The sequence below is a fragment of the Schistosoma haematobium genome, chromosome ZW, assembly GCF_000699445.3.
Source record: "Schistosoma haematobium chromosome ZW, whole genome shotgun sequence".
In the NCBI taxonomy this organism is placed as follows: Eukaryota; Metazoa; Platyhelminthes; class Trematoda; order Strigeidida; family Schistosomatidae; genus Schistosoma; species Schistosoma haematobium.
This window is the reverse complement of record NC_067195.1, coordinates 46,429,845-46,450,807: the sequence shown is the minus strand read 5'-3', so window position 1 is coordinate 46,450,807 and position 20,963 is coordinate 46,429,845. Positions and strand designations below refer to the sequence as shown.

The window sequence follows — 20,963 nt, the reverse complement described above, 5'->3', positions numbered from 1 at the left end:
TCAAGCGTTAATCAATATTTATAGTCACACAAAAATAAGCTACAAACATGTGATGAGTAGGATGAGAAGTGTACACACCTACGCTCATATAAAAACAGTCAGGGTTGGTAAGTGAATAATTAACACTGTCAAAACGTGACTTAAGAATAATGGATATATATATATATATATATATATATATATATATATATATATATATATATATATATATATATATATATATATATATAACTTTGTATCACTTAGGATTCTCAGATTCACCATAACAAATATCTATACTTATCAGAATGGGTTTTGTGGAGATTTTTAGAAATTTCACAAGTTGAAATCATGAGCCAATTGAAGCTAGACCACCATGGAAAACCTGGAAGCACTGGACGGCCGTTTCGTCCTAGTATTGGACTCCTCAGCAGTGCGCATCCACGAACCCGCCCCCGCGGGATTCGAACCCAGGTTGAAGTTAGACATTAACACCGCCGGATGCCGGCTCAGTGGTCTAATGGTTAAGTGCTCGCGCTCGAAGCCAGTAGGTCCTGGGTTCGAATCCCGCGGGGGGCGGGTTCGTGGATGCGCACTGCTGAGGAGTCCCATACTAGGACGAAACGGCCGTCCAGTGCTTCCAGGTTTTCCATGGTGGTCTAGCTTCAATTGGCTCATGATTTCAACTTGTGAAATATCTATACTATTGGAATGAGGTGAAAAATATCACATAAACGCATAAACTGATGTCAATATTAAATCCATAATAAATGATGGCAGAAATATACAAATGAATAAATTTCGAAATAAATAATTACACAAAATCATGAGTTTTCTACCAGAGAAAATTATTTTTGGACTAGTTAATGTTTGTGTCATTTGGTGTTGCCTGTATCGCTTAGTATACATTATACAGATAAACTTAAAAGTTCTTTCTATTTCACAAGCATGTTAATTGTCACTTATTTTGGTATCTGAATATTAATTATTGTATTAAATAGCGTACCAGTTATTAAGTAATAGTGTCCAAAATTTAAAAAACTGAAATCGGAATTGTGTATAAAAAGTTTACTAAAGCATACTTTATCAGCTGGACCACCTTCAACGATTTGTTTAATATAAATCCCTTCTTCATTTGTTGCACTTCGTTCCATTATTGCAAATCCAAATCCTTTAGAACCCTATTTAAAAATAATACAAAATAATAACGTTTGTTTGTCAATAAACTCCAGGTTACAACGTTCTGTCTGAAATTTTTAATCATGTATAAATGCTTAGCGTCATGAAGCATGAACACTTCGTCAATGAAAGAATCTGTGTCGTATCATATAAAGTAAATAATTTAACTCATAACAGCTGAGACATCTTAAGTTGTAATTCAGAACTAATCTTTATTCTCAAAATTCAGATAATTAGCTAGAGGTATAAATTTCTGTCTTCTAAGATTTTTCTTGAAAATACCTCATATATATAATTTTAATAGTTGAATTCATGAGTCAATTGAAGCTAGACCACCATGTAAAACATGGGAGCACAGGACGGCCGTTACATCCTAGTGTGGGACCCCGCAGGAGTGCGTATCCACGATCCTGCCTCGCGAAATTCAAATCCAGGACCTATCGGTCTCGCGCGCGAGCGCTTAACCTCTCGATCACTGAGCCGGCATCCAACGGTACTAATGTCATATTACTAAAGTCATAATCTAAATAATTGTTTAATCAAACTACTATCATATAGCATCGTTTGGTTCTTAGTAGGATACTTTTTAACAGAAATGACACAACAGGAATAGATGATAAGAATTCGATTATATTTACTGGATTTTATTAAATAAATTCAATCCTCAAAAATCCGTAAAAAGTCCAGTCTTTATAATCACATACCAATAATATGTTAGCTCGGAATTCACTAAAATATAAGGTTTCTACTGTTTGGTGAATATAAATAAATCTATTTTAACCAAACAGAATCAAAATTGTTTATTTTACAAGATTCAAACAAAGTTTAGGTAAATAATTTTCTGATTTCAAGTTTTATTTACGTAGTTATTTTAAAAGATGAAATTTCGACGGCAGTTGGCACTTGTGTGAACAATAATATATTTGTGATACAATTTCTTAATGTTTATTATGAACGCATAGTTTTGTTTCTTTCATTTAAAGGTTTACGACATTATTTTGGTTCTGAATGACATTTTATCGAAAATTAATGATTAATTTTACGTAAACTATGATATATGAGTTTATCAAACGATCCTTGAATCCGTTTTCGTCCTATGTTTCTAAAAGTTACCTTTTGCGTAAGGATTTCAGATTTTTTATCGGCATCTAGTTGAGAAGATAACCTGATATACATCACCATCTTAATAAAGTGGTAATATTCCAACCATTTTCTGTGATTATCTATCGTATATAACTCACCGAGCACACTAATCACGAGATTGAAATTTATGCTGATGAAAATTGTCAATAAATTGAGGATTTTGTTAACTTCCAACTCATAAAACTATCATGTTTATGAAAAATTCATTAATTTCAATGAAGACATTTTATCTTCGGTTTGCTAAGCTTTTTCGCTAATCGCATAATCAACTACTGGATTTTACAGTCGAAACCCTATGACAATACCAATAAAAGAAACTGTCAGTCATCGAATATTGTGGAGCCTAATGACATTATGTTTTACTTGTAACTTAAAAGTTCTGGATTCACTCTTGCGTGCGGTCAGAAATGCATCCTGTTAAGAATTCCTGAAATAATGAGACTAAAACAACTGATCACTGATTCTTGGTCTTTAAAAGCTCATCAGCTATTTTCAGTTCACAGTGAAGTTTATCTTCAAAGTCTACTTAATCGCTGAAAACTCATTAATAAAACAATGATTTTGAAGTTTCAGCCTTTTTTAGATACAATAAGAAAAACAAAAAAAAACACTGATCAAATCTATGATAAAATAACAGATATTAATTGGCATTTAACAACTTACTCTATACAACGTTGTAGAGTATGTTTGTTGAGTTAAAGGTCCATGTGAACCACCAAATGCTAAATTCATAAATTCTATAGATTGTTTTGCTTTATTTATGTTCTTCACTGGTGATGTTAGTGCACTTGTTGTTGTATCTACACTGGTGTGTCGGCTGGATCGATCTGAAGAAGACTATTTAAAGAAATAAAAGTTTCAAAACATGAAACCAATTACTGCATAGCTTAAAATTTCATCATTGATTCGCTTAAACTATTTATTTCATAATTTTTTTAACATGAGTTTATTATTCATTTGATAAACATGACAGATCAGTTTATCTGATTGTTGATAAATTACAGTTGTTTTATAAATTATAATTAAATTTCTGAATGATAGTAAAAACATCTTATCAAAACTGAAACAAGCTGTCAAGGTTATTAATTTCTTTTTAGAAAAAAAGCTTTTGAGTATTCAATACTTATTTTGGTAACCTGCACATCAGGTTGAAAAGATGAACTGATTGTGTTAAAAAGTAACAGTTGAACTAACGAGTCGATCAATTTGAGATCACCATTAAAAACCTCGAAACACTGAACGGCCATTTCGTCCTAGTACGAAACTCCCCAGCAGTGTGCATCCGCGATTTCACATACGAGACTCAATCCCAGAACCTCTGGTCTCACGCGCGAACGCTTAATGTCTAAATCATTGAGCCAGCATCCAATGGTGTTAATGTCTAACTTGAACCAATTCACGATATTGCGAGACCATCTTTCATTGTCTGAGGTAGATACCAGTCTCACATTCGATACGGATTTTACTCCACTGGTCATGGCTTCTCAATAGAACTCTAGAACATCCTTCTTAAATCTAGTCACCAGTGAACAAATGATTACTAACAGGATAGGGGTTTGTGGGGATTATAGTTATGTTAAAAAGACATGTCAAAACAGAAATTCATCACGATGTAATTAAGCAGTAGAACTAATTATCAGGACTGATTGATGTAGGGTAAAAAGAGTCGACAGATCTACATAATTCACTTTAAGTGTTAAAACGCGGTTCAGTAAAGACTTATAGAAGGCTTTATATTCATAAGAGCAAAGATGTATGTTTGTGATCAAATTCCAGTAATTCTGTACATGTTTTGGGCACTTGTATTTTAAATAGACTCATCTGGATACAAGTACTTCCGATTGAAACTCAGTCGCCATAAATATGACAAACGAAACTTTAATCACTAGAATAAAATCAGTTAAAACATTGGCGACAAATGAAGGATGCAGGCTTTCATGATGAAAATAGTGTAATATAGCTGTCGTACAAATGATCAGTGTAAAAAGGAGAAATAATTTATTAAACACATTGGAATCACTCACATCTGCATGTTGATTTGTTGCTAATGCTGCCATAAGATTTGTATTTGACGAATGACGTTGTATCACAAACCTCAAAGCATTACATTTTGAACGTCTGAAAATATTGCTACTTCTTCCTATCACTTCCATATAAATAGATCTGATTAGTGGAGCAGCATTCAAATGGCTAAGACCATATAAAACTTGATTATTGAGCTGAAATAGAAAAGCAAATGTAAATGTTTTCATTTTAAAATGTTTTTTTATGTAGATTTAATTAACATTTTTATCCTTATTCCCTTTTTACTTCAATTCAACGTTTAACATCCAGCATATGTTTAGTGTTATAAAAACGAGTTTAGAATATCCTGCTTGTTATTAATACATTCGAATAGAAAACATTATGGGATAATTGCTTGAAATAGACTTAGAATTGTGTATAAAGAACTATAGTTTGCCAGAAAGCTATCTATGTGAATAAAACGTTTTTTAGATTACATGTTTAGCGTACTATGTGATCTAGCGAAGTTCTTAGAAAATAAACGGTCTCGTCAGATGACTTAACATAAATTTTTACTAAACAATAATCATTCAGTAACTTTCGTGGAATATAAATATATATAAGACAATTCATCTAGTGTTAAGACTGATAAAAAAACAAGTCAACACTACTACCACAATATCGAGCGAGAATCTTGAAAGCAATGATTATCATAAGTTCCACGCGTATTTTTAAATCAGTAAATAAGTTCACCTTTTTCTATGTGTCAGAAGGGGCTTTTTGTGGAGATTGTAGTAATTTCAATAGTTGAGATCATAAGTCAAATCAAGCTAGACCATCATGGAAAACCTCAACGCACTGGATGGCCGTTTCGTCCTATTATGGGACTCTTCAACAGTGCGCATCCACGACCTCGCCTCGCGGGATCCGAAGCCAGGACCTATCAGTCTTGCTCAATTTCGTTGAATGCCGGCTCAGCGGTCTAGTGATTAAGCTGATTGAGATGGAAACCATGTTTTAATAGTTTAAATAATATGTAGAAGGGTTAATATTTAGGCAAACAGGTTTCTTTTTAAGATACTGAACTCAATGTGTAATAGAAAAAATTGAATATAAATTTATATTGAATTGTATACAGCTATAGTCTTTTTTCTCTCCGAAATTAATCCCCAGTTTTTTTAAAGAGAATAATCAAAAAGAAAATTATAAAAGATAATTAAGATCAAAACAGTCATAAATTAAACTTTTATTTAACTAAATACAATCTGTTTTTGATTCTTTTATAAATAGAGTTTTATATCGATCAATAATCAGTGTTTATATTCTATGTATTTCAAAAGACCAACACATTCAAAGAATCTTTCAATTATTAATATAGGTAATGAAATAAAGAGACTGATCAATTGTAGTCTTAAACATTAATCAGAAGATTCAAACAATCAGTGCAAAAATGAATTCAACTTCACTTCATTACACAAACTAATGGTTATCAAGACTCAGTAGTTAAGTGGATAACGTGATGACATTTGAAGCGATTAGTACTGAATTCGAGTCCCAGAGTGGACGTCAACTCTGAGATACAAGTACATTCAACTGATGAGTCCCAAATACGGCGAAACTCGTATCCTGAATCCAACAACTAGTCACAATCATCTCTGCTTATAATGACATGAATACATTTTTAAAATTATATTTCTGTTACAATTAACTTGGGCATATTGTATTAAATAAGGTGAACTAATTGTTATTTATCGTGGAATCGAATTCTTTATCTATAATTTAATAATTGTGTAACCTTATTTTCAGAAATTTCAAGTATTTATCAAGTCAATATGATTCCTTACTGAAATAGAAAGATTTACCTTCAAACATGATAAGTATCAGAAATCTAAGATATTTTGCTAATATTTTATATGATTTTAAGTTTCTTGACTGTAGTCCCTAAAAGTAAAAAGAAAGTTATCGTCAGGTATTTTAATTATAAGTAACCTCATGTAGAATAAAGTTTAGTTCCAAGAATATCTACATATTACGCATAAACCTATTGCATATGTTGGAATTAAAGTGTTAAAATTTATAAGAGAAATAAACTAGATTCTCAGCACAACAGGAGGTCATTCATGTTGATCATTGAATGAAGCTTGATAGGCTGATACATATTGACCAGAGGATTGGGATCTTTTGTATATTATATTCAAATCAACTAAATTAGTAATATTCATTCAATTTAATATCTCAGTGTGTTATAACTAATCAACTTTAATTGTACAGTTATACTTGTTAAAAGTATTTTTGTTTTTCATTTTTTTAAGTATATCAAGTTTTATGTTATAACATTTGTTTACCGTTTTACTTTATGTAAAGAATTTGTTTTTCAGTAAAATTCTAAATGTGTTTACTCATTAGGAAACTTCTTCTTTTCACCCTTTTACTTGTCATTTCAGGTTGAAGTAATTTTCAATGTTTACATAATAATCTTGTATTCGTTTATGTATAATGATGATAATGTCAATTAGTTTGTCAAATAATTTTAAAATTTTTATTAAATTAAAATACATAAACAAATAATAACGCTTGACCAAAAAGAATGTTTAAAGTTATTTATTATCAACGAAAAACATTTTTTGATTGAGATCATGAACCGATTTGTATTAGACTATCACGGAGAACCTGGAAGCACTTGACGACTGTTTCGTCCTAATATAGGACTACTCAGCAGTGCGCATCCAAGATTCCAACTCACTAGATTCATATTCAACAAAAATTGATGAAAAATGTTTCACATGAATAACCAACAACAGTCTAATACACTTGGTGTTGTTTTATTTGTATATTCCCGTTGTTATTTAGGACTGAAATTGATCAGTCTCATCATAGCATATGTGCATGTTATGCGAATTGCCTTGATATTGCCTTAAGTCATAAGTTTAAACAACCGTTTATTTTAATTATGATCTATGGTAAATCTGCATACATTTCATGAGTGATTTATTTCATACACAAGCCTTGGGCAAGAATTCAGAATAAATCATATACTTTTCAAACTAAGATTGTTTATCTGGAACACAGATTTGTCTTGTTGAGATTTCATTGTCTTCATATAATGATTTAACTGTATGTTATCCGTTGTAACTCGGTGGATATCAACGTATTACCTTAAATTGAAGTGTTCAAAACCATCATTCGATGAATATTTAAATTTGCAAAATAAAACCACTCATGCCATAGATACTCCGAATCTCTTTCATTATTTTTATCGATTAATTCCATGTAATAATATTGTACTGAGAATATTGGAAAAGTTCAAGGTTGTTTGATAAATCTTTCATGATATAGGGATTAACGTTCAACCCTATGTTTGATTCAAATTGTTTCCACTTAAAATTGAAAAATTCAGAACTCTTTTTACTCAAGTACAGTTCAACTGTTGACAAAGTTTTGTAGGGAAAAAGAAAGATTAAATAGATTTATGAGGAAAAGAGCCTTGAAAATTTTATTTTTTGTACTCTACGTTTTAGTTTGTCTCTGAATTGCTGGGACTCGACCCGGTTAACACTTGTGTAAATTACTTTACCCAAAAATTTACTAGGTGTTTAGTATAGTCAATAGATACAAGTTATGAATATGTTGTGGTGACAAAATGTAAGCTTAATATTAATTATATATAGAAACATTCTATATATATATGTAAATTACTTATCATAAGTCTACTTAATGAATAGGTGATTGTCATTAAACTGACTGCGCACATTTGCTATTAGTTAATATTTTCATGCAAAACACAATGTGGATACCGATATTCGTCTTGAATATATGTTAGTAACAATAATACAAATATTCTAAATTTATTATCACTTACTTCTAATAATTGATCGCCAACTTCTATATGTCCATCACGTTCAATGATACTTCCTGGTTGTATTCCACATACGAAAACACTCATTTGATTTAAATCTCTACTTCCGGCAAGTTTTAAACCTAAATTCACATTTTTATGATGAGATGCTTCGACAGTCAAAGTGCTCAAAGGTAATTCGAATGTTATAATTTCTCCAGGTAATTCACTGTATTTGTTTAATAAGTATTCTGCAAAATATAAAATTTTTTAGTAAAATTAAATTTAAAATTCTACAAAAACATAAAAATAGGTATTATGAAGATAAAGTTAACTTTTTTATTTGTAATATACATTTCAGAAAGTCATATTCTATATGTTAAGAAGCACATTTTAAAATGGCTCAGTTTCGTAGGCATTAATTATGTTTGTCCATTGAAATGCTTGAAGACGTATCAACTTAAATTCCGGAGTCATGATTTCAATTAACATAGATTAATAAGGTGACCTTTCCATCAAATGGGATTCATATCATTTAAATGAATTCTTAAAGGTATATTAGTTGATATATGAATTTTACTTAAGTAATTTCGATTTCATTTTTAACGACATATTGTAAAGTAAACCAGTTAGGCATTACATTGACCTCAAACAAAAACCCGGTAATGGCAAAACGTTTGCTTAGATTATATTGTATTACAATTCTTTTAGTTTACATATTCAATAAACACAACTTCATTTGTTACCTACTTTTCGTGAGTTTTACTTTTGTTTTATTGTGAATAAACCTTCAATGCTTTGGATTACAATGTTTGATTGTAACAAAATGCAAAATTTATATATTGATCAACAAACTGTTGAACCGATAGCTGGGTAATTTGCTTAGAAATGTTCTGTCTATTAGATGTCTGTACTTATAACAGTGAGTTTTTCCCAAGTAAAAAAATTCAATAAAAGTATAAACTTCTATTAAATACAAAGAAATTTAATATTTTTCTTATTTTATTGTCTACTAGCTTCTTGTTTTGAACTTTTTAAGGAAGTTTCTACATCTTCAATTAGCTTCCCATCTTGAAATGACACATGATTAATTGAATGTCGTTTTGAAGTCTCGATATTAAACTATAATCCTTCGAAAATTTATATCAGATTTCTAATAATATAAAAAGTATATTACGATCCATTTTATTTAGAAATAAATGACTTCTTTACAGTTAATGACATGAACCTATTTAGTGAAAAAAATAAGTTAAGTAGTCAACTTCAAAATGTCAAGACCAAGGCGATATTGTAAACAGTGAATATACAACTAATAATTTTGAATAATCCATAGAAATTCAAAAGAATTCATTCCAATATATACTAACCATTGTCAAACAGATATATATTTTCTCTTACATTGCATATGTGAAAATATGTACTGTAACTTTATTTATCAGTCATGTGAATTGTTTTATTTATTAGAATAGAAAAGCAGTGAATCGCTCAGTGTAAACATGTTATAACGTAACATACCGATACATATGATTAGGGGATAATTCTTGGTCAAAGAATGGTGTCATAAAAAATGTCTTAGTATTAATCCTAGATTTAAACAAAATGTAACCAAACATTTAGTATTAATATAAAGCTTATACACAAATAATAATAGTAATAATAATCCCCTCCTAAACTTCCGGGTTTATTTTCTTCAAAAACTTCGATTTAATGATTTTTTACTTCAGATAAAGTAAACAAAGAAACAAAATAATAAACTCAATGAAACCTAGAAATCAGAAAACAAAATTTACATAATTACACTTGCAAGCTTGAGAATTTCAAGAAGATTGTTCAAATAAAAATTGAAAAAAAAAACGAAATTATTCCAATTATTTGGTTGTTTCATCACTGGCTAATGGAATGTAGTAAATCAAGTTTTTATTACCTTTGAAAAAAAAGTTTTTTTGTAGCTATCTGAAAAGAAAAGAAAACGTGATTTATATTCTGTAATCAATTGTCTGATCAATGTACACTGACACTTGAATATCGAATTTTCTTTGTAAGACACATTGAACTGTAAGTGGAATTTATAATATTCTGTATTGATCTAACATAACATGTTGTAGCGGTGTTTTTTTTATTTCAACTATTTAATCTTTATTTGAATAAGCTTTTTGAAAGAAATAATTATTAGATCATTCGAAAAGAAATACTGATTCGTCCAGTAATAAATTATTCTTGATTATTTATTATTATGGATATCAAAACTTTATATGGTAAACCTTTTACTTTTCATAAAAGTCACGTACGTAGAAAATAACAGTACAAATATTTCCATTTATTGAATTTGTACATTCAATGTTTGTCTTTGATTGAAGCATATTAAACTCAATTAGTGAAAAATTTATTTTTATTTATTATAAAACTATTTCATTACATAAAAAGATCTTGTGAACATTAATTTTGACTGTAAATGTGTTATGAAATAGAGTAATTCTATCGATTATTAGTAGCAATAGTGACTTATTGTGTTGGTTCTCGAATGTTATGCAATGATTAAATGAATCGATTTACAACCGTCGACCGTAATAACATGAAAAAAATAGGAAATTTTAAAGACAATTTAAAGTAAACATTCTTATAACTACAAGTGTCTTTTGGGATATTAATTAATTTTCTTACCTAAATACATGTTCATGTCATTATAATCAATTTAAAAAGTATTGAAATGTCTTAATAAATGACATTAAATTGTTGACTTAAACGATTATTAAATGAATAGGCGACGACAGCCACATGTCCAAATCGAAAGATCAATGCGAATCGTGAATAGAACTGATATATTTATTGGGATCACTGATTATTTTTCGGAAGATTTATGAAAATAACACCATACACTTAGTGGTGGATAAATATTGAAGGAGTTTTTAGTCAAAGTAACATACCTCGATTTGGGAACGATAAGTTAACTTGTTACGTCATGGTTGATGATCATTATATATTCAAATATACTGGGTATTTAGAAGTGACATTCACAAACGTTACTAACAAGTTACTTGAGTCATGGTTGACGTTGGTTAGGACTGAGTTAATTACAGTGAGAAGTCAAGGAACAGTGGCAAATATCCTATTTATTCAGTTATTACTGCTGTTTTAAATCCCTGTAGTTTTAAGAGTCAGTAATGTAATAAGCAATGTTTAGGCGTTGAACTGGTCAATTTCAAACTAATGAGTACTAGTGTAAGTTTTATAATACAAAATGGATTTTTTGCCTGACTGATTGCGTGATATATGAAACTGAAATGATATATTTTTTCACACAAGTAAACATTAGCCATAACTCTCTTAGTCAGAAATTAGACTTTGAACACCTTTTCGCTTTTTCTAATATAATTTATTTCTAAAAAAAAGTAATCATTAAAACATACCAGATGAAAGGATTAGTTTAACACGATTATTACTGTTCTGATTATTAATAATACCAAAATATAGAGCTCAATGTTACGCTTCACAGAACGATTTGATTTCTCACAGAAAACAAGTGGGATTATTTAAACAAATCTGAAATGTTTTGTTGCATGAAACAAAATAATGCTCCTATGAAGTAATTATCAACTATGTTTTTTGATAAAAAAGAAGAAACAAAATATATTCCACCCTATTTTAGATACTACTCACTGATGCAAAAAAGAGTGGCAATTCTGTTTTATTTTACCTGCTAAATAACGGTGGGTATTTCCTTTTTTTTAAAACAATAAAACGTCTACAGTGAAAGCCATAGAGAATACAAAAAAATTTCATTTGAACGTAACACTGAACGAAATATATAGTAAACAAAATTTTGATTAGTTATATGATTGATGGGTTTTACCAAACGATGAAGTAATAAAAATTTGATTGGTAACATATTTTTTTACACTATAACCCTCTGTGTAGATGCACTGTCAACTAATCACGGGAACTGAAATTCATTAAACAACTACAAACAGAGGATTAAAAAAACTGATACTAGGATGGCAATTTAGGAAAAAACGCAAGCAATTTGTTAAGCATAACCGCCTATATGTATTGTAAATTTTGAGTCGTATGATCCGTCGGAAAGAAAATTTGAATAAGTTTATTCTGTAAATAACATAAAGCGAATATATTAGATATATTTGAAGTTTGACATTAACACCGTTGGGTGCCGGCTAGCTCAGTGGTCTAGTGGTTAAGTGCTCGCGCGCGAGTCTGATAGGTCCAGGTTTCGAATCCCACGGGGTGAGGTCATGGATGTGCACTGCTGTGGAGTCCCACGATAGGACGAAACGTCCACCCAGTGCTTCCAGGTTTCCCATGGTGGTCTAGCTTCAACTGACTCATGATCTCAACTATTGATTTATTTGTTTATTGTAAAACATTCTATCGTTAATCTTCGATGCTCATTAAGGTAACACTTTTTTTCAATGAAAAAGAAAGATATTTTAAGTTATTAGAGCTTATTACATGAGTATTTAGTAATAATATGTCTCCAAGTCTTTGTAATTCACGTCAAAAACACAGAAAATTACAATAAAATGATCAAAAATTAGATCTATACTGTCTACGAAGTAAAGTAGAAATAGATCCTATTGGTAGATTTTGATAGAATTTGTCAGAATGTAAAATATACAAATGTGTACTATATGCTATGTTTGGCTGAATACAATGATTGCTGCAACCACTTACTTTTTATCATTTCTATGCAGTGTCTTCTTTTTCTAAGTGTTATATAATAAATATCAGGCAATGAAATTAAATTTTTCTTCTAAAGTAAAATATTCAAAAGCAGTATAAGATTTATAATTGTGCTTTCAGACAAAGTGTTTACTTAGATATTATTAGTATATGTGACAAACTTCTCACCAATATGTTTCCATTAGACTATTAACGTCAAAATAATTATCCATGTTTACTACAATATATTGAAGTTAGATGACTAGTGAACTAACTTAAGCCTGTTTCCACCTCAATTTTCGAACATAACTAGTTGTGAAAATGATGTTTAACTTACTGTAATCAGTTACTATACTTTGAAATGATTTAAGATAATTGATAAATAATTACTACAAATGTTCTTTAGTCTTTTAATATAAGATGTAATATATCTAATTTATCTGCTTTTATTAAATCAAAATATAAATAACGATAATGAGCATCAAAAGAGTATGCTTCATCTACTGAACGTCAATAGAATGTAATGATTTTATATTTCATTTACATGGTGAACTTCTAAACTTGAAACAATTGTTAGACGATTCGTTTCTCTTTAGACTATTAAAATACTATTGTTCATTTTCTGCTAATAAATGATAAGAAAGACAAACAGAACTTTTATATAATGTCACAAAACTTAAACAATATTCTGTAATTAGTATAAAGCCAAAAACTGTTCATATACGTAATTGTATGACCTTAAAGCATATAAGTTTATTACACAGCTTACAAGAGAAAATGGTCTTAATAACAAACAACAGTTTGTAATATTTATTCAGGAAGATGTAGGTTGAGTAATTTTGCTTCCATATAGCAAGTTGTTTTAAGGTAGTAATATTATTAAAGGCTTGGTGGGACAAAAGAAAGTCTATGGGTTTTACAAATACACTGCTTATAGAAAGACTACTACTGTTTTGAACAAAGACTCAGGTGGGGACAACCATTAAACTGTTTAATGCAAAATTACAGAATATGTTAGCAAAATATGTGAACCATACACTGAATACTTCATTTGCAAATTCGTCCTTCACATTCTGCATTATTTTTTCAGTTCATAATTCCTTTCTATTCTCCCTTCTATTCACTTCAACTCGGTCTTCTTATCCTTGTGTTGACAGGTTTTCCGTTTCTGAAAGGTTTTATAAACTATTACTACTGTCGTGAATAAATGAAAGTCATACAACAAAGCGTCCATTGTTGCCTCTGATTCAAATGTTATGATTATTGTCACTCAGTAATGGTAGATATAATCAAAATGTTTCAAAGGCATTGAAAAATTTTATCTAAAAATTTGATTTTAAGTGCAACGCATTAAAGATTCTTACAACTATTCAAAAAGCTTAAACCTCAGTATACTTACTAACAATAGAATTGAAATATTTTGAGATCAATTCGTTCTTTTATAACAGTGAATTACAGTGAAAATATCTCAAATTTAAAGCTAATATAATTTATGCCTGTTGATGTGATATTATAAGCAGTGGAAATGCAATGAATAATGTTACAAGTGGTATGATATATATAAAGTAAACTTAATCTTCTACATCTTAACAAAAGTGAAAGATAGTTTTTTCCACCTGGATTCTCTCTAGTTACATCTGATTTCTAGCATCAGTCAAGATGATTAAAGCATCATGAAGATAAATAAAGTTTAATAAAACTATCATCATACTTGTGTAATTCACTCACTTCCTATAGTTATGATTCATTTAGAAAAAAACATTTTTCTGTATGAAAACTTATTTGGCAAACTTTAAGAAACTTTACATCAAGAAGTGACTTTAATTAGACAACTATTTACATTCAGGAAGCACTGGCTAAGTATTTCGTTCTAGTATGGGACTATTCTAAAGTAACAGGTTTTCAGCAGGAGACGGAGGTCCTTAGGCTGATCACCTGTGGAGTCATGGACGACCACAAATGAAAAGCAACATACTTGGACAAAACAACTGTCAAGCGCTTCTCAGTTTGAAAACAACTGTTTAATCAGTATAAGTTTGTGATATAAACAAAAATTTTAAACTTTGTGAAACTATTATGTAACCCAGACAGTTTTAGTTAATAGCGAATTTTTTAAATTCGATGTCTAAATATCGTATTTGCTTACAACTATTTTAACCTGTAAGAATTATATAAATCAATGCAATGCCAAACCAAATAGATAAATATACCTACCTAGGCGGTTTGTAGCGACTAGTTTTTGTTAATGGCTTGAAATAAGTAGGAAACATACTTCATAGGTTTATTTTATATGACACGTTACTTGAATTATATAATTCAGGGTTATCAAATCTAGAACAAGACAATTACAATTATCAACACATATCAGTAATTAACTGAATTAGGAAATGTATGTGCATTTTTGCCAATCTTTTAAATATGTTAAACTAATCGTGAGACTTAAAAGTCGTTGATTTAATCTTATGGTGTTTCAAACTACAAGACAGATGTTCAGTTTACCATAGTTCTACAACCGTTCTTCAACTGTTGTGAGTTCCTTACAAATTCCATAATTAATTCATTTTCAACCTATTATAGATATATTTTAGATATTAAAGTTGCCTAATAGTACACTGAAACCAAGCTTTCTCGCTATTACTAACTACCACATATATTGATCTAATGTTCACGACATTATGTGAAAGAAATCCAGATCTTTGGTATGTCTAGTGATCATTTTCTTTTGTTAATCAGTTTATTTAATTTAAGTAGTAGACTGTTAATTGATTTTAAGCAATATCTCAATGTATTAAAATTTAGTATTTCATATAAGTACCTATTAACTTTTAGTGACCCGAGATCTGACTTCAGGTTGACCGTTTCTGATTGTTATAAAAATGTTTGTTATTTCAATATACATATCGCCAATCCTCGTATATAATCACCGACTTAACTCGCGTTAATGTATAACGAAATTAAATAAGTCAACTACGAGAATGAAGTTTTGAATACGTATATGTTGTACAATCGTTGTACAGGATAGACAATCAAAGAGACGAAGCGAAATGACGAGCAGTAGGGAAGGCGAGTGAGCCAACTCGATTTAATCAAATGTTAATCAATATTTATAACCAGATAAAAATAAACTACAGACATGTAATAAGATAAGAAATGCACACAAACACCCATATAAAAATTGTCAAGGTTGATAAGCGAATAATTAACAAGGTCAAATTATAGCTAGAGAAGAATGGATAAGTTGGTTTGTCCAGAAGCTAGAATAAGCTATGTGGGCTTAACATAGCAACCGACATGATAAACGTTTTGATTAGTGACAAGATTATTAACTGTTATCAAAGCTGAAATGTACGTTAGTTTCAACTTAGATTCATCTTCTAAAAATACTAGTTTATTGTATTAATATTGTAAAGAATTCTGCCTTATTTAAATATTTTAGAAAGAAGAATAGACATTGGATTCGTGCATTTACAAAATTAATTAATTCGTTTTACACTTTAGTACATAAATAAATTTATATCGAAATCCAGAGGTAAATTTCATCTTTACACTGAAATTTTAATTTATGTAAACGTGTAAGTTGTTTGTGTAACCAGAGTTGTAATTTCTTTAGTACGATCATTTCAATGTATAACAAAAATAATCATTAAGTGTGTCGAGTGTTTATTTATTAACAGTAAAGAATTCATATTGCGAATTAACGATCAAGAATATAAAAACAAATAACTAAAGACCTCAGTTGTTTTTCATCATACTGAATCTAAAAATACACATCACTGTATTCTGACTAGGTGATTTACAGTTATTGACAGAGTGAGATATGAAGGTCTTGAGTTCGATGAAATGTAATGTGGTTAGTGTTAAACACTGGAAAGTTCAAAACTATTGTGAAATAGTGTCGATTTCGTACTGTATTCTAATGCATGTTTGAGTTAATTTCAGTTGATAATACAAGCACAAGAGGAATACGCGCAACATTTAAATTCTTTCAACTTCATAATACAGTGATTCTATTCACCCTAGTAGTTAGACGATGTTCAAATCTCATCGATCTGCTACTTCAGTAGCCAGTTATTCTCTTTTTATAATATATTCAAATTTCACAAATTCTGATTTTAACCACTTATTACTGACTTAAATTTCCTCATATATGTATATGTTGCGGAAATTATTATTCCGTCTTCAAACTGAAAAGATATAATCTCTAGCCATTTAAACAATAGTATCATGATAATGTTGTTTCTCTGCAATTTATGTTATTTTCATTTCAGTTCATTAAAATGTAAATCTCAAGTCGATCTATAACAATACAGAGTATTTGATGAACAATGGAACTTAAAACAACTATCAACCAATATTAAAGTCATGAATTTCAATACAAACGTCAAGACAGTTGTACTGTACAGAGCTGAAACTTAGAGAACTACCACAACCATCATCAAGAAGGTACAAGTATCTATAAACAGTTGTATATGCGAGATGCTCAATATCCGTTGGCCGGATACCATCAGGAACTGCCTACTGTCGGAGAGGGAAAAACCATCTTTTAGCTGAAACGGAAATTCGAAAAAGACGTTGAAAGTGGATAGGACATTTATTGTGGAAATCACCAAACTGCATCACAAAGCAAGTGCTAACATGGAATTCTGAAGGGAAACGTTAAAGAGGAAGGTCAAACAACACACTGAGGACACATATAAGACATACAACCATCGAACTGCATCATGAGGCAGATGCTAAAGAAAAAGTGGAAGACTGAAGAACACACTGCGTCAGGAATTGGAAGCAGACATTTACTTACAATAAATTATTCTCGTTAAACAAAAATTTATTATTATTCTACTATTACTACTACTACTACTACTAGTAGTAGTAGTAGTAGTAGTAGTACTAGTAGCAGTATGAATATTAGAAAAAATTATATATTCATAAGCTTAAACTCATTTTAATAATCAAATATCAAAGGGAACAAAAATGATACTCAATTCAGATGTTTCTATAATTACATTAAGTTCATGATTTTTTATTTAATTACTGAAAAATTATTATTATTATTTGCATAATTAATTTAATAAAATAATTCTACTCAAAGAATAAAAGGAGATTTGAAAACAAGAAAAGAAATAATAAATTAATGTACCATTACTCTAAAAACAATATACTTTGTTTTATATTATATGACAACTAGAATAAACAATCTAAAACGTAACTTGATAAAGATCATATTGAATTATTCAGCCGAAAATAATGTAGTAACATACCAGCTAGTTTTAATATTTTAACTTGTGTATTCTCAATATTATAGAGGTTTGTAAACATTTATTCAATATAATTAATAACATGAAGTGAACTAATTTAAATATCCATTGAAAACCTTGTAGAAGTTAGATCGTTGTTCTCTGATTGATAATTAATAGAGAATATATATATGGTTTTCTGACAAGATAGTTAACATTTCAAGATGATGAAGTTTCATGTTGAATGAAATAGTAAAATCAACTTAAAACAAAATGTATTTAGGTGTTATCATTATTGGATTTGAATGTTTGTTATGAAATAAGTAGACAATATCTATTTACAAATATAGATATAGCACGTTTTCATTCTTATCGGTAAGACTAGTTAAGTTGTTTTTCAGTATTAGAAAATTTTATTAAACACTTACTTTATTTTTCGAAAGAATGAACATGTATTCAGCTGCATGGTATCAACTTATATCAATATTACTTATAAATGAAAATGTAAAATCTTGGTTAGGTCCTTCGAAACCTTATTATTTCAGAATATCTGAGAGGTGTTCATTCATACGTTCTATGAAATCCTTATAGAAAGTGTTTTTATATTTGGTAGAATAAAAGGTGGACAGACGTTATGGTAGAATAAATTACTTTTTACTCTAATCAAAAAATTTAAGCACAGTGAATTATTAAATTCCATCACTTATGAGATATACAAAGATTTATCGAAATAAAAAGCTGCTTCTGATGATTTCATTATTATTGCTTTATTCATTTTGTATTGGTTGTTTGAATCTTCCCATTGGTATGTGGGACTTGAATGGATCAGTCTATTTTTAGTATATGTGCATTCAATAAGGATTGCCTCTATATTACCTTAAACATTATGAACAGAGATGTCTGGTGGCTAGCAGTGGAATTCAGAACCCATGTCTTCACTCATTTGGGACTCGTAATCAGGATGTACCTGCATCTGAGTTAATGTCCACTCTTTGACTAGAACCCAATACCTTTTGCTTCAAACACCATCGCGTTCTCCACTAAACTACCAAAGCCAGATAGTCACTAGCTTGTGCACTGAGGTAAATTTCAACTCATTTTGTATTAGTGATCATCTGGACTCATGACTGTATGAATTTTGATAGTTTTTCATATAAACTTTCAAACTATGACAAAAAAACAAATTTCTATCTTACAGTGCAATATTTCTACAGTATATTGATTTGTGGCGGTTTCACTGTTTTGAAATGGCGGATGAGCACTAGTACAATACATATAATATCATTAGCGAAAAGTTATTTCAGTATATTAAACTTTAAAAGAAATTACAATTGTTTAAATGTATGTCACAGATATGCGCTGGTTGCAAACAATATATCACATGAAAAGGTTAAATTGGTCTTGTTATATCCTAGTGAAGATTACATTACGAGTAACGTCTGTGACCTGTTAATGGACTAATATTATTTATATATTCATGTGGTATTAATATTCAGTAACTAGATTATGTATATCTATATTCCCCTTGTTATAAGCTTTATTTTGACCTATAATTTACTGTTCTTAAGCTATGCTCAGTTTATTGACTACTGCCTCCCACGTTCACAGCCACTTTTTGGCTTCTTTGTGTACAAATGTTATTTACTATTTTATGGTGCGTTGAGGTCTGTTTGATTGATATAAAAACCCAGTATGTCTGAAATAAATGATTCCATTCGATTCGCATGGTGGAAGCTGGTATTGGTGTTCTGGACTCAAGTGGACGGGCTAGGCGGACATAAGACCAATAAGGACGCTAGGCTGCTCATACCGGTCGAACGTCATTGGTTTGGCAACGTGCTATGATTGAATAAGTCGTATTTCGATTGGCGGATAAATCACGTAACGACTAGCTGTACATAAAGACATAACAGGTCTAACATAAGCAAACTATGTACACAGTACAAATATGACAAAGTGAATTATCTAACACAGAATCCCACTTATTGAAGTTTAAGCATTATCAGGTAAACAAATGAACGTGACTGTTCAGTAGCAGATGTGAATTTGTATTTCTTCCCACTCCACTTTACTTCATCATCTCACTATTTCGTGGGAAATCTTATATTGTCTCATTTCATCGGTAAATTATCAAGTCAAACACTTAACTACAAATGAACAGTATTTAGAACCATCTTCGCGATTTACTGAAAGCCTTTACCATACAGTTAACACCTATGGACCAATCATTTTAAGTTATCACTAAAAAGTAGACATTTGCTGAGTAAAAGTTGTAATTCTTTTCAATGGATGAATTCTAAAGGCTAAAACAACATTTTAACTGATCAATTGGCGACATATTAGTTACTATCTTATGAGTATCTTGACTTTCCTAAAGCCATTTTTCTTTCCGGTCAGTTTTCCTCTGATAGAAAATAAGTTTTTGAACTTAAAGTTGTGACTTATTGTCATGAACTCAACAAGCTATCCTGCTACACAAATAACAAGTCAGAAGAATGTTTAAAGATTTCTCTAGGTCCGTTATTTCAGTGACCAGTGTACCTCAACTAGGTGTGAGGAAGCTGTCCACCTCAAGCATTGAAATACGGTTGTGTACTTTTGCAAATTAATTAAAGTTAAGTATGTACATCAACAGATGTAGGTTTAATAGTCTGAAGATGATGGGTTAACACACAAGGATATGAGTCCTTGGCTCGATTTCTGCTAGGATCATGAGCGCGCACCGCTAACAAGTCCCATACTAAAGCAAAATAGATGTTTAATATTTATCGGTCATCAGTAGTGATCTAGCTAATATCGATTCATGATTCAACCTATGAGAAAATCAACAATCTCTTCAAAACCTTATACTACTTGAAAAGAAAATATGTATGAAACAGATTTTATCTGATTACCGATTTATGATCACAATTTAT

At 30.1% G+C, this 20,963-nt stretch overlaps 1 protein-coding gene across 1 annotated transcript in view; it reads right to left on the bottom strand.

Annotated features, from left to right (window-relative positions):
- The window catches only part of MS3_00003704 (uncharacterized protein), a gene marked incomplete at its 5' end in the record, with an annotated part of 131,175 nt that overhangs the window by 21,287 nt on the left and 88,925 nt on the right, over positions 1-20,963 (bottom strand). The window contains 4 exons of the mRNA XM_012940049.2: positions 1,062-1,160; positions 2,965-3,138; positions 4,326-4,520; positions 8,165-8,391. Of these exons, the coding sequence (XP_012795503.1) occupies positions 1,062-1,160; positions 2,965-3,138; positions 4,326-4,520; positions 8,165-8,391 (695 nt within the window). The remainder of the gene's footprint in view (positions 1-1,061; positions 1,161-2,964; positions 3,139-4,325; positions 4,521-8,164; positions 8,392-20,963) is intronic.